The 22,887-nt window shown below is 41.1% G+C and overlaps 1 protein-coding gene across 3 annotated transcripts in view; it reads right to left on the bottom strand.

Annotated features, from left to right (window-relative positions):
* Positions 1-22,887, bottom strand: part of USP13 (ubiquitin specific peptidase 13) — a 48,567-nt gene that overhangs the window by 19,772 nt on the left and 5,908 nt on the right. For 2 of the 3 annotated variants that reach the window (XR_010433023.1, XM_064665915.1), the window contains exons 2-7: positions 18,753-18,878; positions 14,687-14,747; positions 6,810-6,931; positions 6,258-6,400; positions 5,873-6,057; positions 1,439-1,533 (exon numbers count right to left, since the gene is read on the bottom strand). Coding sequence is in view for 2 of the 3 variants with exons in the window: in XM_064665915.1 (XP_064521985.1) it covers positions 1,439-1,533; positions 5,873-6,057; positions 6,258-6,400; positions 6,810-6,931; positions 14,687-14,747; positions 18,753-18,878 (732 nt within the window). In the remaining variant the exon portion in view is untranslated. The remainder of the gene's footprint in view (positions 1-1,438; positions 1,534-5,872; positions 6,058-6,257; positions 6,401-6,809; positions 6,932-14,686; positions 14,748-18,752; positions 18,879-22,887) is intronic. The other variant, XM_064665914.1, reaches the window with a different exon arrangement.

Genomic DNA, 22,887 nt, shown 5'->3' with positions numbered 1-22,887 from the left:
CTCCACTACACCTCTCAGCTCTTTACCACAGACCACTGGCTCTTCCAAGTGTTCCCAGTTGTGACCTCAATCTCAGCTGGGGGTTTCACTTCTCTCAGGGCTGTGACCTCAAGCCTCAGCATCAAACACAGCTTTCTTTTCAGATTTTCTACTCCACTTGTAATGGCCAGGAATAGCTGCTGCTGCAGGAGCTGGTCCTAGCAACAAACCACGTGAAAAGCTGCAGATCCAAGAACTCTTCCCTTCTTTTGAATGGGAAAAGCCCAAATTTGTGGCGCTGAAGTTTCTCTCCTTTACAGATCAGCCTTCAGCCTGTAGGTACAGGTCACTGCAGTGTCATTCCCTACTGGCACGACTGTGTCACTTCTCTAAGAATGGTTCAGACTAGAGGCAAAACCTTTGCAACAGCTGACACTAAGTTTTCAAGGTTGCTGAGTAAAACAGGTTTTCCAGAAAGATCACTGGATAAAAGAAACTTATTATTCATTATATTGGCAAGGACATTAGTACACCAAAAATATTATTAGTACCACAAAGGCTTTTGAAACTGAAGTGTAACTCTTCTCTATCATTTCAGTTATAGTTAGTTTTCTCACCGCTTGGACAATGAAATACACTAAGCCAGTATCAGGTTTGTTCATTTTCAGCAGTTCAGGTTCTCAGGTAGTAGTACTAGGTTATGTGCTTGAGTGAAAAACAAACAAACAAACAAACCACAAAACCCCCAATACAACAACAAAATCCCCACCTGCCTTTATAACCATATCCTGTTCTGACTTCTCACATAATTTAAACAGAACCGAAATCAACATCCACTAAGATACAAATTATTGGAAGTACTTCTTTATTAATACAGACACAAACACATGTTCAGGAACAGGACCCTTTCTGCCCCAGCCCATGTCTACTATATCACACCCTAGATCACACTAGGGTGTTTTCTAGACTTGAATGTCTTATTTCATTTTGTAATGCATTTCTTAACAAAACCTAAACTGAAATTTACATAAAGAACTTTCAGCCACTTTTTAACTTATCCATTGCTTAGCTTTTTTTTGCTTAAGACTTGTATCTGTTTACACATGCAACAGGCTTTCCTTCACTCACTGTAATTAAGCATTCCAAATATTCTTCTCTAGTTGAATGAGGTTTTTCATCTTGAAGGCAAATCATATATAACACAGGAAAAGTGAAAAATGTAAACTAGAGAACATAAAGACCTCTTTGGGAAGGAACCTTTTGGATTTGAGAGTAATGATTCCTTCAGATCTCAGACAATAAAACACAAACTGGCTGGCTGAACTTTACAAAACTCAGTACTATAACACTGAAGGAATCACACAAATAAGCTACAAGTGCCATTCTTCTCCTCTTTCTCTCCCACCCCCAAGTGGACAAGCAAGTAAACAACAAACCAAATAAAAGGTGGATTTCCTACCACTTGCATCTGCAGCATATCAATCCCAAAGTGTGCCAAATGTTTTGCTATGTGCGGATCTAAAACCGGCTCCTCTTCATCAAAGGAATAGACATCTACAAAAGTAGAGAGAAACCAAAGGTTCAAATGATATCCCTTTCTCTTTGTTTACCACAGGTCTGCCTATATAAGTTGCCTCGTTCATATTATCCAGGTTTGGTTATGGCCAGCAGAAAAGTGCACAGACAACCACATAGCTCAGTATGTATCTTAAATGCTCTCAACACAATCACCTCAAGTGCTTTCCTCAAAAGCAATTGCATGCCTTCACAGTGTTAAAACTTCAAAATACTTGCAGTGATCATAGTATTTCCCCTCCCTCAAAAAAAGAAATTTGTAGGCAAAACAAGGAACAAGGCATGCAAAGTTCTCAGATATGTGGCCAGTCCACATTTTGAACATGACAACGAGAGATTCTGAATTTTTGTAGAGCTGCTTGATACAGGCAGACACACTAAAAATGTGAGTATATCAGGCCAACTGACTACGCCAATAGTATTTTAATTTCTAGTACAGTTTAAGAAATCCACTTTTGCTCTTTTCCCACAGAGATGTGGGGAGAACAGAGAAATTCTTTATTAGAAATAAAGAGGAGTTTTTTTGGAATGGACTCCACTGAATTGGACTTTGAAGATTAATCCAATCTCACAGTTAAGGAGAAAGAACGATTTTATGAGTGAGGTGTCTTGTTTAATTGTATGGGAGATCTGGATCTCAGTTCTAGCTCTAAGATAGCTCCTTAAGGCCTTAAGTAAAAGCTCATAAACATTCTGGCAAGGCACAGTTCACACTCTCAAGGGAAGCAACACATCTAATGATGATATTTTCAATATGAAACCAAGTTTAATAAATTCAACAGAAGGACAAAAGAGTTGAGAGAGAAAAACCCTTTTTTAGTGTTTACCAAATAAGTCTTATGATGATGCTGAGACCAGAGCAGGTTTCACCTACTTGAGCAAATAACGATAAAGCTTCAGGCGTCATAAAGAAATTGGAGTGTAAAACAAACACTAGTAAGACTTGACCAGGCCTTCCATCTTTTCTCAGGTCTCTTCTTCTCTAGTAAATGACTACTTCATTGCTTTGGTCTCTCCTCATACCAAAATCCAGAATTCCTCTGCCAGTCTGCCTGCATTTCTCTGAGGCAAGTTTCCTTCATGCCTGGCAGAGTTTCTCACAGTGACCTTGCTCCACAATGCCAGATCTAGGCTGACAGAGAAAACTTAGCCAGGGGAAAGATGAAGCAAACTCAGGAGATGATATCAAGAACCCAGATAAAGTCTGCTCACAGCACAAATATCAGTTCTGAAAGGTCCTTACCCTGGCCTCTCTGGCAGCTACAGACTCAGATCATCCCCTACATAAGGCTTTCACAAAAGGCAGTCTCACTGAAGTCTGCTAGTACCCAACCCACACTGAAATGATAGACTGAAGGTTAGCCAAGAACTCAAAGACATAATGTAACTTTTAAAATTGACCAGCCTTATGAAAAACATTAATACTCTCAAACTATTAATACTCTCAAACTATTAATACTTGCAAACATTAATACTCTCTAACCACCAGACACTCTAATAATGTTGATCCCAATGACCTTCCTGGCATGTATGTGGCTGTAGATGCCCATCTGCTGGAATTCCACTGTGTGGTAGCAAACGTGCCCAGAAAACATGACTGTTCATCCACACACAAGACATCACAACATTCCCATAGTATTCTGGTGAGGTCACAGCACAGCCAAAAGTTCAAACACCTAATGGAGTGAGATTACACAGCAACTGAACTTGGGTGACTGCTTTCTATATAGAAGCTTTGATATTGTTTTCTCTGTGCTCTGACAACTGCAGGGAGCAGTCCTCTGGGACTACTGACCCAAAGCAGCAGAAATGGAACACATGACTAATCTTTTACTCAAGCCCAGCTTGAGTCATATCCTTTAGTACTTTCGGCTGTGTAACTTAATTTCATGGGAGAAAGATATAATTCACTTTTCAAGAAATCAAGGAAAGAAGATTAGAGTCACCAAACAGAGGTCTGCAGTGCTGTCATACAGACTTTGGTAGACGAGGAATGTAGACAAGTCAGCAAATGTGACACATAAAAAAATGGTATCATTAGAGTGAGAAAGAGGAAAAAGGAAAAAAAAAAACATCAAGACAAATCTGAGACAGATAACATAGAGTATTATTAAACAGAGAATAATCATTATGATTCCTATTATTGTAAGAAAAGAAAAATCACAATGCTACTGTACTTCCTTTTCTTTGACAGCTCAAGATTTACACCTGTTCTGGCTGTGAAGACATCAATCCTTCCTACTTAACCAATAACAGGCAATGCCAACACTGTCCCTGAAGAAACAAGTTGCTCAGGATCCCCCAAAAAGTATCTGACAATTGCTGAGATTAGCACCCACAAAGGAACTTATTCAAGTACCTGCCACACAGGGCTTCCCCCTGCCAATCCCCCATTCGGTGCCTTAATCTATTTCCAAACAAGCACCCTCACAGTGACCTGAAATGAAATCCAATGGCACTGCCAAGAGAGTCAGCAGGTAGCACAGTCTGCCCAGTGGTGCTCAACCTACTGAGGCAACCAACTTGTCTGACTCTCTGGTGCATCCTGTCCAAAGTACAAGAGCAGAAGAGAGAATTTTGGTTCAGTTTCTGCCCTGATCCCAGGTGTGTTTGTTGACAGAATGTTACAAAACGGGGCTACTGCCTCAGAAATCCTTCATAATGTGCACAGCACAGACTTCTCAGGGCAAGACAAAGAGCTCTCCTTTGTGTACAGGCAGAGGCATCACTTCTTTCTCTTTCCAACCGGTGTGAAAAAGGAACAATTTATGTCAGGAGAGGGAATAATGGTTATTACTCCTCTACCATCACCTCTTCACCTCTAGCCCAGGGAAGCAGAAAACAGACAGACTCTGTGTCACAAATCAGCCACGGAGCCTCTTTCCTGAAGCTCATCTGTCACCCAGCCCTACCAAGGGTTATGAATACCACGGAAATACAGCTCACAGACAGAATATTTGCTGAAAAGGAAACAGGGAAGGCTGGGGGAGGGAAGTCTTTTCTGTATGGAAACCAAGTAAACATCACCCAGAAGAACAAAGGTCTGTGGAGAACAGCTGGTGCCCCTCATTCAGAGGGAAGGATGACAGCCTGTCCTTTGTTATCCCAAAGGCCACATAAGAGGAAGCAGCTGATCAGTGGGAGGCACAAGGACAGCAGCCATAAGGAAACAAGTATTGCTGCTAAAGATGAGAAAGAAAAGAGGAGATAGAAAAAAGCTGAAAAAAAACCACTAAAGAATACCCTGTTTCTTTTGTAGATGCAGTTGAAACCTACAGCTGGGCAAATCCTAAACACCCTCAATAACTGAGATTTGGATACAAATCATCCAAGACCAGGCTCATGCAAGGAAATAATATTCCACCTGGGAGATAAAAGAATGAATTTTGCTTAATATTTCTCTGGCACAGCTGGTTGAATCTGACTACAGTCTCCTTTCCCTGGCACTGAATAAAACTCAGAAAAACTCTCAACTGATGCTTCTTAAAAAAAGGGGCTGCTCTAAAGAGCTATTTTTCATCCCTGTAGTCATGAGGACTAAAACCAAAATATAATCATGCTATATGTTCTTCCATTTTTACTTCTCCATACAGCTGCAGCAAAAGATCTCTTTCCTTATGATTTTTTCAGCTTCTCACATTTTTATTCCAACTAATCCTCACATGCCATAATCCCCTCTGGAGCAACACTGCAGAACATCACATTTGGAGAATATGCAGACAAGGATAAAACTATAGCTTTTTTTCCTCTCTCAAGATCATGAGGCATTTTACAACTGAGCATCTCAGCAGCCCCGTGAAGATGAGCATTCATTAGACTGTTTCAGCAACATTTTGTTCAATAAGGAAAAAGAGCAGTTTCCATGTATAATTAAAAAACCCCAAACATGCTGTTACAAGCAGACTTTTCTGAATTTAAAAACTCATTACCCTGTTTTTGTTTCTTTGTTACAGAAGTTTGAACCATTTGCCCTAGCAAATGTAGCAGAACTAAAAACTGTTTCTAATACTGTTTCTCCAGACTCTGTTGTTTCAAAATAATACCATTCTTCTATCATAAGTCTACTATTACACAAATTAAAAAAATATATTTTCACAAAATATAAAACAGGAAAAGAAGAGCAGATGAAACAGGTATGGGCTTTCTCTGAATGGAGTGTGTGATGTTCCCACCAACCCCAAGATCCACAGACTTACAAGATTTTCTTTCATATCACACTCTCAAACGTTTGCACTAGAAGCACAAACCCACTTGGTAACAGATATACACTGTTAGCCTCATGCACAACAGATACCTCATGTCAGAACATGCCACAGACCTGCTCCATCAGGAGTGATGGTTCCCAACTTCACTGCCAGGGGATAACCCGTCTCCTTGTAGTGCTCCATGGCGTGCCCGTTGCCCCCACTGCCATCAAAGAACCACTTCCCACACAGCACAGAACCATCTGTCAGGTTCAGCCACAGATTCTCCCGCAGGTCACACTTTGAGCATTTCCAACCACTGCAAGAGGAAACAGGAAGAAACAACAGAAATATGTAAGGCAGGAACCAGTCCCGTTTTTCCCATTATGGCAGGTCAAACCAACCCACACACCCAGCTCAGAGTCATGCAAGGGAATTGTGGGCTGAGTTCCTGGCTTTGGTTCAGTTACCCTGGACTGGATTCGAGAGCCAACAAGGAACAAACCTTATCACCCTCACCTTGGGGGAATCCTAACACCATTGTCTAACTGTACAAGTGTTTTGGCGTGTTTAGATGCCTGTAGCTCTTCTTCCCAGGAGTCAGATTCCTGCTTCCTGTAGGGTGATTTTGCACTTAGGAGCGCATCACAAGCTATCGTCACCTGGAAGACAAACGTATGTCAATCAAAACCTAACACGGTTCAGTGACTGGACAGAACTTGGCATTCAGCCTATTGCTAACCACACACAGAACTGGTTATCAGTAAGACTATTTATACACTCAAATATGCATCTAATCTTTTAGAGCGCTGTTATTATTTTAGCAGGAGGGTAAGCACATGTACTATGTGAGCTTTCCCAGGACAAGCTGGCACCATAAGGGAAGAAATACAGGAGGTAAAGGAAATCCAAGAAATAAAGACAACTTATAAAAATGACTGACCCTCTATCGTAGCTGGTTAAGAAAGATCTTTATGTCCAAACAAGCACCACACATAAGAAAACAAAGCACCATCTCGGTAAAAACAGAAACAGAGAAATTCCTATGGCCACTTTCACACACTCACTGACCAGTGCTGGTAACTCTTCTATATTGGGTAATGAGATTTCATAGTGATCAGGAAATATAACAAGTTTTGCTTCATCTTCATATTCAAAGTCCTCACTGTTGAGATCACTGTTTGTCTCTAGATCTGGAAAACAAGATGGGGAATGTTAGGAGACTGTCCCGCCATCAAGGTTCCGAAATTGTGGCAGGGGTACCACTATAAGCACTGCTTGCCTGGCATCAGCCTGCATGTTGACACTGTCAGTAGTTTCTTCTGGCTAGAAATGTTTGTGAAATCCTGATCTGAACTGAAATCTGACCATCCTGCATGAGGACGTACTGAGGACCAAAACTTCCACTTAATGTCATCCCCAGTCACAGACATGGTTGATTTGTCTCCTCTCCAAGCACTGCCCTGTTGCAGACATCACAGTCTGCAAAGCAGTTAACAGAATTCTGCTCATCTGGGACAAAAATCAGGGTGTGCCTTTTACCCAGGATCTTGAAATGCTATACAATATGAGACCAGGCACACTACACATGCCCAAATTGCAGAGCACAAATAAAAAGAGCACCCCATATTTCCCAGATCACAGACCTGGCTGAAACGTGCTATGGCCTCCATCTATCTTGAACCTGTGTCCTTTCCTGCCATGAAGATGTCCCTGTCTGGAAGTATTCCTGCATCTTATCCACGGTCTCAAATAGCTACAGCAAGTACAGTTACACTAACATTATCCCTCTCAACTCCTTAACCACTGTAACTATTAGTTTAAAAAGCATGCATTAACTACTAAAGCTTTCTTTTGAAGATCAAGCCTTTCACAGTGTTTGTGTACATTCTTCCACTGTAAGAATTATTTTTTTGCTTAAATATGAACTTTGATCATGCAACATCAGCTACAATGTTTGTCCAGAAATATGCGGACCCAGAGAAAAGCCTGGAGGGAACTAAATACATAGTGTTTGTATCTCTATCTTCATGAAAAAATATAATTATTAGTTAACATAATTATCTCATAGTGACAAGACTGAGTTAAAATCTTGCTCAGTTCTTTCCAGGACAAATGAAAAAGTTTAGACCAAACATCTACACATTGTGTCAGACATTTCACAAAATTCAATTGCAAGAATATGCCAGGCAATGATGGGATCTTCTAGATCCTTCTCCCATCTGGAGATGCGGGATCTACCGTATTCTGATGTATCAGACAGTCACTGACAGAATAAAGCTCAACCAAAAATGAGACACATTAGTGGTAGCCAAAGCTGGCTCTTATTTTCATTCCAAGTACATGCATATGCTTGATGAATTCCTCAATACTAAACAAGCATTGGCAGCGACGACTGCACCCCTGGGAATGCCTGAAATCTCAACTGTATGTTTGAGAGAAGTGAGAATGACAAAAGCCAGACACAGAAAATTAAGCTCTCTGTTTACCCAGAGGGTAGTAACAGACTGAACAACTCTAATGATAAAATGAGTATCAAAAGATATTTTAACTTGACCTCTTGAGAGGAACATCGATTCTTGGCTCACCTGCTGCACCAGCCAGCCCTGAGGGGTGACAACACCCCCTGTCAGTGACTTCCAGCAGCATGACCTCTCTCTCTCTCAGCAGCAACCAACAAAAGCCCCTTCTCATCAGCTCAATACAGACACAAAAGCAAGAACTTTCTCTCATGCTGAAAGCATGACATTTATACAGAAAATATTAATTCTTTACTAATTCCCCAAATCACACTATTTTCATAATTAGCCCTTCTCTTACTGAAGGGAGAAGAGATGACCAGAAATCTCACTTTACTCCAGGCTTCTTTCCCAGGTTGTATTAGAGCCCTGTGTCTGATAAATGAGCCAATCTCCACAGATGCAATCTGTAGCTGCTCTTTCGTTCTATGAAGCAAAGAAAATTAGTATCTCCAAGCCCATGATACACATGGCAACACGTCACAGAGAATTTTCACATAATGCCCAGAAATTTGGTGGTGGCCAGCGTAGCAAAACTAAAAGTACTGACCATCTCCTAAACAGGACAGAGGATAAAAACTCAGTGTGTGTTCAGCCAGGTTTGGAGGCAGCAAATACCTCTTCCAGGGCTGTGGTCACACACTGTCTCAGCCACCAGAGGGAACCTGGCGCCAGCTCACTGCTGGGATCTGCGGACATGTGTAGGACCTGCCGGTATCTTCATTTCCTTGAGATACTGACACTGAGTTTATATTATTTACAATCTGCTGTATAGAAACAGCACCGGCACTGTTGCCTGTGTTCAAAATTCAGGCACGCACTGCAGCTCATCTCACGACAGCCAGGGAGCAGGGACTTTACTGCTGCTGACCTGACCTGCATTTGAACCAGTGATCCAGGGATGAAAGACTGAGTATCCTATTAGCAATCATCTGCTGCCACCGAAGGACTTCACATGCTTGGGAGCATCAGCCTTCTGCGTGCAATGGGTAGGGAAGGAAAGTTCCTTTTTACCTTCTCAGGCTTCATACCATTCACATTAGCAAAAAAGCAGAAAACAGTGTCCCATCAGCATGGAACTCTGGATGTCTGACACTCCAGTTTGGCAGCATCACATGCCTTGTTTTAAAGGAGACATACAGCTTCGTAACAGTCCCAGGAAACACGATGAGGATTTAACTGGCTTTTGAAGGTGACCATGTAAAGCTGGTACACTTCCACCCACACACCTACTCCCTCTGACTAGGAATTAAAAGGGACTGCCAGTGCTTTCTGGTACTTATCAGTCTGAAGACAGTTTCTCAGGGTCCACTACATGAGAGTGGAAAGGACTTCTAAGGTCACTGACTGAAATCTCTTGATACAGCAGATGACCATATAAGCTAATCCCTTTGGCTGACTGTCAGAGAGACCCTTAAAGGATTTTAGCTAGAAACCCCCAAATCACTACTCATATTTTAAATCTTGGCTTGTGTGTGCTGAGAGCCATAGTTGTAAAGTTCAGTAGAAATTTCTACCTGCATTAAATTTTCTGTGCCTGTGCAAGGGCCATCACAGCTGAGAAAGAATGAGGATAGATATAATAAAAACAGATGCCTGTTACTTTCGAAGGCAATGGAGCCCACACTAAATGAGGGCAGAGGTTTACTCTGAAGCCATTGGGCATCACGTGCAGTCTGCAGGCAGTTTCAAACTAGTGCAGAATTTGAGAGAGGAGTAAGAGTAACTTAATTATAGGAAAGAGGAGCAGCATGAAATCTACTTGCAAATGGAGTATATTTGATTAAAAATTACTCTGAAGGCACTGAAAACCATGAAGTTTCAAGAACTATACTTCATCCAAAGCTGTTTCTTGGACAAAGATGTTCTTCTAAGATGCACTGTGAGAGCACCTCTGGGCAAAAAAAAAAGCTTTACTCAGTTTTAGGACTTAGCCACAAGAGAACCAACCAGTCTGGAATTATTCAAAGAGTGACAGCTTGATGGTCATTGTCCACATGCCATTATTTCCCTTCCAGTGGACTAACAGTCCCAGTTAAACATTGCAGCCACTAAAACAAAGTATCCATAGGCCATAAATGTTGTGCTGGGAGGCCAGGACAACAGGCAAAGCAGAGTAACAGACATGTTAAAACAGAGGTTCAACTGACGTTGTTATTTTGGGCAAGTGGTCAGTAGAGTAAATTTACTCCACCTCAGAGGCATCACTTAGTGACGGTGAGAAAAGCATTGCAGCTGAGCTGACTGAAAACAGCAGCTGGAAGACAGAGTACTGTAATGTAAACCAACCCAGCAGAGGGGAAGAAAAGGAGTGGATGTGCCCAGATCAGATTTAGACAAGTTACCAACTGACTGCACTAATTATAGTGGCATAAGGAGACTCCAGACAGGACCCCCAAACAGGATTTCCTGCGCAAATGGATGTGTCTGTGTGTGTGTGTGAAAGGGAATACAAACATGAAAATTGAGTGAGGATGTCGACTAGCGAGGCTACAACTAATTTTGAAACCCGAGAAAGACATCTTGGGAATCTGGGCTTGATCCTGTTCTCACTGAAAGCAATGAACAAATTTGCATGGACTTGGAAGTGGAGGCTTGAGTCTTCAATCCAAATAATTTCTTCCTGAAGCCTCTAAATAATAGTGAATTGCAGCAGCAGCACTTTGCAAAATATAAGCTTTTCAGTTCATTTATCTTCGGGCACATTCAAAACCCTGACCTCATCAGATGAACTAGCTTAATTTTCACAGTTTTAACTAAACCAGCAAACCATTAAGACTCAATAAGTGTAAGGTATCTGCTCACCACTCTATACTTAATTCAAACTTAGTGGCAAAGCCAGAAAACAACAGGGTCACTCTTGGTCTAATCCGTTCCACTACCACTGCTGGGGAGTATGCACAACTTTACTGGGCTAAACTGTCAAAATATTGTCAGGAAATGCTCAAATTCTCCTACATCACAGCTTTTCACTCATAGATACGTGCTTACTTACATAAATATAAATTTACACCACTCATGGTAAAAGTCCTCTTCAGAAGCTCACCAAACAAAAACATCCTCACTGAAAACAGGGTTCTGCTCCTGGCCTGGGAGAACTAAGTGAGGCTGTGGTCAGATCCAGTACAGCCACTCTTAGGAATGGTCTTTACACTTAGAAACAGTAGCCATGAGGCAGGTGCCATCCAGGAAAAGCTCAGCAAGTTTACAAGTTCTCCCAGACTCTCCAAGTGGAAGTTTTGTCTTCCTTTCCAAGACCTTCTGAGACCAGCTGTGTGTCACGGATACCACTCCTCACTGACACTCTTCTCACCAGCAGCCCCCATAGATCTGCTGACAGAGCTGTTCATCTGAGGACTTCAAAACACTTTTAATTGATGGTCTGTCTAAGTTAGCCCTGACTTTGCTCAAAACATGTTATGCTTCCTACTTACGTAGAACACTCACAACCAACACTCTCCAGCCTTCTCCAAAAGAAAACCAAACCAGAACGTGCCCCAAACCTAAGCATGTGCACAAACACTTTCCTATGAACTTTCTCATGTTTCGGGAAAGATAAATCTTCCAGCTGACTGACCCAACCAGTCTGTGTTTCTATTGCATTTACTAGATAGCAGCAGTGCTAGAAAGTAATCAGAACACCCAAAAGATGTTTTCCTAATACTAAGGAGATTGAAAAGGGTTTAGTATCTTTAATAGTTTTACATCAAAGAGGATTACAACAAGCAATGTAACAAATGCCCAAACTGGATTGACTTTGTACACAAAGCTTAAATCTCTGGGCCTTCACGGAATTATTCAAAGACACCTAGAAACCTAGGAATGTTAGGAACACCTAGGAATGTTAGAGTGACCCCCTGATCATTGTCTGTTTTTTGTCTGACAGGGTGAGCCCCAGATGGCAGGTTACACACCTGACTGGTAGCAGCCAGTTTGGTGTAAACCTCTGCCACAGGACAAGTTAACCATGAGCCAGCAACGTGCCCTTGGGTCCTCTAAGAAGGCAATGGGGAAGGCCAGTCCTGGGGGACAATAAGAAGAGTGTGGCCAGCAGGTGCAGGGAGATCATCCTCCCCCTCTACTCTGCCCTGGCGAGGCAGCATCTGGAGTACTGTGTCCAGTTCTGGGCTTCCCAGTCCAAGAAAGACAAGGAACTACTGGAGAGGGTCCACTGGAGGATTACAAAGATGATCAGGGGGGTGAAGCATCTCTTTTATGAGTAAAAGCTGAGAGGGCTGGACCTGTTCAGCCTGGAAAAGAGACTGAGAGGGGATCTTATTAACACATACAATTATCTTAATGTCAAGAGGATGGGGCCAGATTCTCTTCAGTGGTGCCCAGTGACAGGACAAGGCACAACAGGCACAAACTGAAACACAGGAAGTTCCATCTGAATATGAGAAAAAACTTTACTTTGAGGGTGACAAAGCACTGGAACAGGCTGCCCAGAGAGGCTGTGGAGTGTCCTTCTCTGGAGATATTAAAAACACCCCTGGACTGGATCATGTGCAAGCTGCTCTAGCAGGGGATTGAACTAGATGATCTACAGAGGTCCCTTCCAACCCCAACTTTTCTGTGACAGGTGCCCAAGGACACAATGAGAAAGACAGAACTAAAACAACCTGTTCAGATGAGAAGTCCAGCAGCTCTGAACCAATGAAATAGATGTTGGATTAAGAGATAAGATGCCAAATTTTGCTAACCACCTCTGCTGCTGTCACATGCAAAATCATCAAATCAGCTGATCTCTCTGTGTTTTTTGTTTCCTCAGCTATGAATAAGTAGAGCAGTAATTCTTTGTTCTTTACTTTAAACATGGCCAGTAAAATCTGCTGAGCCAAAGAAGTGGATACAAAGCATTTGGATGCATGGAAGTACTATCTCCAGGATCAGAGCAGAGAGTTGATACCATTTTACTCCCAGTCATCAGGGACTGAAGTAGAACAACTGACCAGATGAGATAAATTTTCAAAAGCGCATTAGATTCCAGAAGTATGGATTAAATGGTGATAGTTCCATGCGCTAAATCCACCCAGTGAAACCGCACTGCCTTCAGAAGTTCCCTGGGACTTGGAGTACCTGGAACTGCTGTACCAGATCTACTTAGTGGGAACAAAATGCTCATGTGCAAGGATGGAATTTGAGGACTTCAACATGGCACATCAGAGACTATGCCAGTACCCTGTGTGCTGGCACAGCCCAGCAACAGGAGCCTCCTCCAAATGTATGCAGAAGATCAGCAAGAATAGAAGCTGACCATACTTTTGTACTTCATGTTTACATTTATATTGCTAAGACTGTACAACCATTGCTGCATTGCAGTCAGCTTTGTTTCTGAACCAATTCTTTTATAAGCATTCAGTGGCAATCATTATTTTCAATGTAGACTGGCAGTAAATGGCATTTAGACCAGCATCTGTGATGTAACAGTCTTTTCCTACAAAAGAAGTTTAATTTCTTTATGACTCATCTTCAGACCTTTTTCTTCCTTAGTCCTTGTAAGACTTACTCCAGACATTAACGAAAACAATTTAATCGATCACAATCTGCAGAGGCCTCTTAGGGACACATTCCACAGATCAAAGCAATTCCAAAAGAAGGTCATGCTATTGTTTCCCTTTAGCCATAAGAGCTGGCAATTGTAAAGAAAACATTTAACCTCTGCATTACCTGAAGAAAAATTCACTTTTCACTATTAATACAGAGAGAATAAATAATACATGAATTGGAGAAATACCACAAACGGTAGGAGAAGAGAGAATATAGGCTTTGCATCATATTCTCCTCATCCATATTTATGAGGCCCTCAGGTTTTCTGGGTAATCTGAATAAATGGATTTTGGATGATATGCACACGGTAAGAAAACTGCTTTCCATGAAGCAAGGGGATATAGATGTGGATGTAGCAGAATTAGAGATGCTTGTACAGTTCTATTCATTACAGGAGAGACCATGACATCACTTAAGAACATTTACCTGTGTAACAATTTTAAAATGGCATCAAACCTTCCTATGACCACCTGCTGAGCAGAATTGTGCCACATTGAGGCCCTGATATATCTAAACATTAAGTATAGATAAACATTTTAATAAAAGGGTGCTTTGTGGAAATCACAAAGAGAGAGAATGGACCGAATCAGTCAAAAAATGTTATCAGAGCCTAGGCTGTTTGAGAATAGCTGAGGGCCTATTTCAGGTTAAAGTGTTTCATGTATATATACACACACCTCTCAATATGCACCAAAATTGCTAAGAATTACTTATTTGTCTGGATAAACTTTAAAAACAGGTACCAGAAGTTAAAAACCAAACAACAGAAAAAGAAAACCCACAAGGAGCCCCAAAGGCAGACACAATGGTGGACAGAACCCAAGTACACAGAGAGACAGGGTCAGAAAAGGACTGTGTGGAAGCAGCTGCTCACAATACCTAAAAATAGCTTAGCATTCCTCCTTTTTGGTAAAGCTCCACCAGATGCTCCTGGTACCTTCTGGAAAGAGAGAAAGAAACAATTAAAAATCCATCAAGTAAGACAACAGTAAATCAGCCCACCCCATCACCATTTCTGACACACATCTGTCTGCTCACAGTCCTTCTATCAAATCACAGTCCTTGATGAGCAAGAATTTAAATTCTCTTCATTCACATCAGGCACTGGGACTCAGCTCATCATTGCCCACCACTCTCATGGACTGAGGAAGCTCCACCTGAATCCTTCACTCTTTTCTCTGGAGTAATTAAGCAGAGGGTGTCTCATGGTCAGATTGCTGTCCTGGCACCAACACAGTTACATCCAGCACCTCTCGAACTTCTCACCACTAGATCTCCAACAGTATTTCCTAATGATTGAAGCTGAATTACAGGGAGAAGAAAAGGCACACAACAGACTCAACCCTTCATAACCAATTCCAGTAGGACCACTTCGATGTAATGCATTAGTTCACTTAATTTTCTTCTTCTCAGAAAAAAAATGCTCTTTTCATCAGGATCCATGTCTGCTTCCATCAAGATGAATCCAAATTACCACCATGTTTTCTTTATGTATGGAGGAAACTTGACAACACCCAAGCAATTGTTTATTGGGATTTTATTGTACTTTTTTAATTCAAGCTCCACAGCAGAGAACAGCAACTTCCAAGTGAGATTCAGTTTCAACCACCACTTTTGCAGTTCAGTATACTTCAAACTACTATGGAAAACAGTAGTAGCTGAGGAAATGTCAAAGTCAATGCACTTGCTTCTTACGCTGTTTATTAAATGGCACCATTAAATAAATCAAATTACATCAAATAAGCCTCTGTGGCTATGTGATGCCAACATGATGCATTACGTAGTGTGTAATGTTAGTGTAACTGGCAGGGTTGTCAGGCAACTTTTTTTTTTTTTTTAATAATAATACTGGGATACAACAGGTGGAGAGAAAACAGCCAAGAACCTGTCAGCCTAGGGAAGGTTCATGTTCACCTCTGCTCCTTCACAGGGAAAAGGGTCACATATTTTGGGTGGTTCCCTTCACCATGTAAATAAAGCTTTGGCCTGAGCAAATTGCTTGAATCATCAGTGAGGTCTTATACATCATAGGAAAATTTTCCATTCTTAGAAAGAGCAGATGCCAACAAACACCCCTTGGCTGCATTTAAGAACAGAATCCATTATCCACATATAAAAGCCCTAGGGAAAAGGAGTCAGCGTTGCAACCGCAGCATTTAAAATAAAAATAAAAAAAATTCTTCAATCAAGTGAAAATAACAAGCAGAACCTTTCTTTCCTTAATACTACTGGAATTTAACAAGTGGAAAGGAAGTAGCCAGGAATCCAAATCTCTTTTAAAAGAGTAGCAGCAAGAAACAACACTTACAAATCTATTATGAATAAATTAAAAATACCCCAAGGACTGTTGTTTGCAATACTAGGAAGCTCCAACTGAATTCTTATGTCACCAAGTAGGGTATTGTGAAAGTCATTAAGATTAGAGATTTCAAAGAGAAAGAATTCACATGGAGTGTTTATATTTAATTCAGGCTGGAAATTATTTCAGTTGAACACACTGGAATTGCAGATGCCCAATATTCCTGAAAAACCCACAACCTGACAGTTTTACCTTGTTTCTCCACATGTCAGAAATCACTGAAAACACTCCCCATTCACAAAACCACTTTGGTTTCTAACAGATGTAACACACCCAGCGAATGGGAGGGCACAGGAGGCATCAGCAGTGGCATTAAATTCCATTTGTGATGCTTCTTGGACAAGGAGACAGCACAGCCTTTTCTGCATTCCCTTGAACTGCACCAATGTCACACTTTTTATAACACTGCCATCCCTGAATAACATCCAGGAAGCCATCACTGTAGGAACCGTCATGTTTCTCTCCTAGTGTTTCCAACAGGGCTGAGGTATCACTACAGCACCAAGCTAAAGCTGTGCCTGGAATTGAATAGTACCCAGTCAGCTGTATTCAAGCCATACACTACAGGAAAGTGGCTGACTGAGAAATTCTGAAAACTGAAATTCTGCGGGGAAAAAAAAAAAAGAATTTTCTTTATTTAGCTAAGAATTTTACCAGAGGGTGCTCCACAACTTGCACCTTGTGCACATTTCTGATGATTCAGCAGCTGCCTCTGGTGCTGATCTGCCACTGGCAGATACCCCAGTTCTACTTAAGCCAACAGGCTGAAGATGTGACCCTTATTTTCTAATTGAACTGTGACAAGATTCCCAACTGATGAATCCAAACATCTTCGGAAGCAAACTGGGATTTCTGCAGCAATGCAGTGCATTCTACAAGGATGATGCCAAGGGAACCACAGGCAAGAATAGCAGCCTCACTGAAAGAATCTTAACATACCATATCCAATGCCTTTGGCTTTACTGTATCCCACACAATCAAAAGCTTGGCTTAAAAAACCCAAACCACAATGCAGCATGTGCCAGACACTTCCTAAAACCACTCCAGTGAAGGCCTGATGTTTCACATTGCTCAAAGGAAAGGACAGCACTTAAGAAGCAAACAGCCATGGTAAAAAAAAATCCACAGCTAATATATGAGGAATCCTGGCTATGAGCCCTATCAGATGATGCAATCTTCACCTGCACTGTATAGTCAAACCCTGTTTCCTAGCACATGACCCAGAGCACCAGTGCATTGCCACCTTCAAACACAGAGCCAGCCCTCTGCCACATCCTGATTCTCAAGGAGAAAAACAGGAACCACTGAACTAGTTCAACAGAAGGGGTATGCAACACCAAACAAATGCTGGGATATTTTTCTCCATTTTGGAGTTCTTCAGCCTAATCTTTATCAGGAAAGGAATTTTTGAGGCCTCCTTTTAATTCCAGTTTGCCCTAACATACTGGAAGGAAGTTATATAGTAGGAAAGCTGGCAGGATTTCTGCCCACCTGTCTCTATATAGCATCTTTCAGAAGTGTTAAAGTCAGTCAGAACAACTGTTGCTAAAACTAGACTAGGCTCTCCAGAAACTCAGTTAACGGTGTGAAGTAAAATGTTGGTACCATCCTTAGAAAGAAAAGCAATTCTTAAATATAACAAACATTATTAACAATCTCAACCTGGAAGACGTCCCTGTAATTCTGATAAAATATGAACAGTCATCTACTGGAAATAAGATAAATGGTCAGGGCACTTTAGGTAACTCAGGGTCTTCATCACCCAGGGGAAACATTGCTGTAGAATGAGAAACAAGTATTTAACCCACTCCAAGCAGCTATTTTAAGCCCTCTAACTTGCCAATACAGGCAGAGCTTATGGGAGAGTGACCATAAGCAAACCCAGATCAGAAGTCATTAACAGCCCCTTAAAGATGTCAGACAAACCACACACAGACATGTTATGAAGCAAAGGTTATAAGTTGCTGTTGATATGCAGTGATAGTATGGAAGAACAATGAACACAAAGTTTGTACGTACCCATCCCTGTGTGGGGGGTAGACTAAAGGAGGGGCAGCGTGTGTCTCTAGAATCCAGCATTAATTTAAGCTAAACTTAAGATCCCAGACCAGGTCAGGATTTAGCTGTACAGGAGTTTTAAGATGAAAAGAAGTCCTGTCACCCTGAGATGAAACATCATACAAAAAGTAGATCTTTTAAGAAAGAAGCTTCCAGTCAGATCTGAACCAAACCCAGTAATTCTACACTTCAAAGGTAGGTTTCAGAAAAGTATTTAGCTACCTACAGTATGAATATAATATGCAGACAATATGCATGTGATATGCAGAAACAAGCAGTGAAAAAGATCACTGGAAGTCAGGAACAAGCTGCCTTTAAGATCTGACACTTTAGGGCTTTTGATTCATGTCAGAACTGAAGTTATAGGATTGCCTGGGATCCAAGCACCTGAATTTGATATCCAGCCCCAAATCTGAACATGTTCATTTCTGCCATTCAGGATTTGGTCTGTGTCTGAAATGCATCATCCAAATAAGCACAAGAGACCAAGAACTGCTGGGTAGTTAGCTTGGAAGCCACAAGTCTCACCTCTATCACATGGCGTTTCAGATGCAAATACACACATTGTCCTGTTTTCCGGTAATGCCTCTCAATGTGTTCCCTTCCAAATCCCAGAAATGTGTTCATGCACACATAGAGACCTCCTTCTGAATCCTAAAAGGAATTACACAAACAGTTACAACATAGAAGGAACTGAACGGGACAGAAAGGACTCATTAAAAACCCCCAAAGAATTGCAGACCCTTTCTGTTATCACACAAGCAATTAAAATACGGCTTTTGTAGCACATCATGGTGTTTACATTATCAGTTCTCTAAGACACTTCCACATCATACCACATATCATATCACATCATGCCACAGCCTACAGAAACTCTTTGAAATGGGTTACAACTACAGATTAGTGATTGTCCAAATTGGAGGTCTAGAAGTTAGTCTTGAAAAATTCCACTTGAGTGTCAAATCCACAGAGATTTGTAGGCACAGAAATTTGTAAAGCATAGAAATAATGAAGCACAGACATTGTTTTGAAACAGTAGAACTATTTTTCGCCATTTGATTGCAAGAAGATAATTCCAAATCAGATCAGCAGAGGCAATGGTCCAGGGATTCAGCCTGTCTGAGGAAAACAGATCTCAAGTGACCTCACAGCTTTTAAAACTGGCTAACAAAAAATTGGCAAGTGTTTTGTGTACATTCTTCAGTATCTGTCAGGGATTCTCTCTATTCATGCAACTAGAGAGCATGAACACAAGGGGACTACAAAGGAAATATAAAGATACATACTCGTGGTACTGATCACAAATGCTGACATGTCAGTAACATAATCTGGCAGAAGTCCCACAGCTTTTTGCTCTCCCAAAAGCTGAGTGTTGATGCTGGCTGTTACCAGGGCCTTGCTCAGTTTTAACACCACTCCGAGACCTCTCCTGTATCAGGCTGCCAGGAGAACTTTCAGTCATCTGCTCATTGGTGTTGGATCAATTTTTTCAAGCCCTCTAACATGTATTGTTTTGAATAGGTGGTGCATAACAAAGATTGAGCCTTTCAGAAGCTCTGTGACCTTCCTTCTATTGTGAGTATGTTTGTACTGTTGGATAGTACAGAACATCTCATATTAAATTCCTCAAAGAACAATACGAACTAAACTCATCAATGGGTACCTTAGAAGGAAATTTTTTTAAAAAAAAATATATAAGTAAGGATAATTATCTCCAGAAACAAGTCATGTTAGATGCACACAAGTATATAAATATGTATTGAAAATTGTTACAGCAACAACTACTTCGACAGGATACCATCTGATCATGCCACACAAATTTAAACCAAGCTTGAATGTGACACTCTAAACCCAGTTAATTCTCCCCAGCCTGTTTCAAAGACTGGAACTGAGTATTTCTGTAGGACTTGAAGGAATCCAAACTCCAGCTTACCTACACCACCCATAAGTGTATGCTACTCTTTCAAACATGTTCCTTTCTATCAATACAACTAAAGCCAGAACTGAAGAACTGCCTCAGACTCCAATAAATACTGTTATTTCCAAAGCAACCAGCAAAGCCATGAAGCTGAGGATCAAAACATGAAGAAAGACCAGAGAATGATGTTTCACCCCAAGACCTTAGAAAATACTCATCTCTTCCACTTTTCTTAATGGGAACCAACACATACAAACTTCAGCTTTTCAGATTTAACTGAGAGGTGAACATGTAATGAACTACAGAGCTGTTGCTTTACCTACTTCTAAAGGTCAAGAATTGCCTTGAGCATTCCAGAATTAAAATATGCAATCTGAAGCAAGGGTTTAGCCCATCTGCCATTCACACTTAACATACACCATGAAGTCGTTCTTCCATATCACAATGATTACATTTGCAGATGAAACTATTTAGCCATCTCATTTCTGATCCACATAACCCCTGACATTCTACATAAAAAAAACCCCACAGCTATTTTTAATTTGAAATATTTACAGTCAAATATTCACAGCCTTGAGAACAGGGCTGATAGCTACAATTGCGCTCAAAAGTAATAAAGTTGCTGAAAGCAAACTCCAAATCTAGTATTCAAAATATTCCCCAAATACAATCGTATTTAAAATGTACTACCTTTATTTTAATTTCCGCTACTCTTTCACAGATTTATCTACCTGAAGGCCCATTATACTTTTGCTGTCTGCTCTTCTATCCTGTATTCCAAATCCTTTTGCATTATCTCCTCTGAGCAAGCCATGGATGCGTCCTCTACAAGAGGATCCTATAGGTACCCAATCTAAATAAAAATATATAGTGTTGTTGCTCTAGGGTCTCAGGAACTTTGTTTAAAGTTTTGTTTTCTTGGAGACCAGTCCCTCTTTTTCTGGAGGGAATCCAAGAGACCACTGAACCATTTCTGAGAAGCAGCCTGTGACAATCTGACACTTTGAATATATGAGCTAAATGTAGAGTCTGAGTAAGTTGGTTGTGGTTACTAACAAAACAGTGATTTCTACTGGAGAACACAGGCAGTGTTCTCTCACACAACGTGGAAAGAAGTGGACAGACTGTCCAAAAGCCTAAAAGGTCACAGCAAAACAGGGGCCCGTGTGAAAAAGGCACCTTTATACAAAGGATTAGGTTGCCATTTGCTGCTCCAAAAAAACTCGACTCAGATCTAAGACAAACTTTGTGCTGGTTAATTTAACCCTACTGAACACACAATCAGTTCTGGAAGGAATGATATCTTACACAGGCTGTGGCATGTAAATCTTTGTATTTGACATTCATTTAAAATATGCATGAAATTTTATGCTGGAGGAAGGCGGCATAGCTAAAGTACTGAAGACACTATTTTAAACCAGAAAAATATAAATTGTCCTGACAGACAAACCCAGGAACTTCAGCTGGATATTCTTCCCCCCTCACTCTTGCTTGAGCATGAAGTGGACACGTAGTGTGAAGTTTAGGATAAAGTACAAACATTGCCTTTCCTTATTACTCCAATCTAAAGACATTGTTGGGGCTGAAGCTTGTACGTGCTCACGCCTTCATCACTACCCAGAAGGGCACTCATGAGCAGGCCAGTCTTCTCCCCTTCTAAGCAGAAGAAAAAGTGATAGCTCTTCACTTTATTTCTTCCTGTTCTTTGCTGCTGAGATGGCCACAGTATTTTATCGAGAGAGAGGGAGACACACAGTCCACACCAGAGAGAAAAGTATTAAAAAAAAAAAAAAGCTGCTCTTACTTATTTAGATAAAAATTCATGTTTTGAGGAGGGACAGAGATAGAGAATTCACAGGGAAAGAGAGCAAAAATGCACCAGTTACTCCCTCCCAAGGCTCAAAAACAGAGCAAGGAATCTGATGGGTGAGAGGTCTGGAAACACAAATGACAGTCCATGAGGACACAGAGATCACCCCGTCACTTCACACTGCTCATGGCACCAGACACTAACAGCTTTCAAATGCTACTAAACTGATCAGGATTTGAACTAATGACCTCTTATTCCATTACCAACGCCCCCAAATCATTTAGACCCCTCAGGGAAATCTAGCATTTAGCAATTTCAACTCCTGAGGTGGCTCAGACAACAATGAATTTATAAAAACACAAAGGCTGTGGTGATCTACTAACACAGCAAACAGTTACAGACTTGGGCACAGTGTCTGCTACACAGTGTTTGCTTTAGATCCTCTAGAACAATGGCAAAACTTGCTAAGATACGTATCAGAGTAATGGTGACAAAAGGAAAGAAGAAAAGGAATAATAAGAAAAACTGGGCATCTGGTAAAGAGGAGGAGAGGGAGAAGCAACAGAATCAAAACCAGGAATGGAACAACACAGATGTACAGAAACACTGATGCAAAAATATATACAAGCAGTGAAGAGGAGCCATGTACTACTGGAACAGGTGGAAGATGAGAGATATGGGAAAAGAAGAGCTGGGTGGGGCAGAGAAAGAAAGGACAAATGATCTAGGAGTAGGAAATATATTACAGAGCTTCTGATAATGGACTGTTAGCTTCAAGTGCAAGAGAAATCATTTCTCTGCCCCTCCTTTACAAAAGCACTGATCAGCACTGAATATTCTCCTATGAGCAGATTATTTCACAGCTGCTTAACAAAGATATCTGGTATCTCTGTTGTAGAGTCTAGACGGGCACACGATCAAGGCCAATCCAATAC

This window comes from Pseudopipra pipra, chromosome 10 (genome assembly GCF_036250125.1).
Source record: "Pseudopipra pipra isolate bDixPip1 chromosome 10, bDixPip1.hap1, whole genome shotgun sequence".
Lineage (NCBI taxonomy): Eukaryota > Metazoa > Chordata > Aves > Passeriformes > Pipridae > Pseudopipra > Pseudopipra pipra.
Note: the sequence above shows the minus strand (reverse complement) of the source record. Positions and strands in the feature narration are given on the sequence as shown.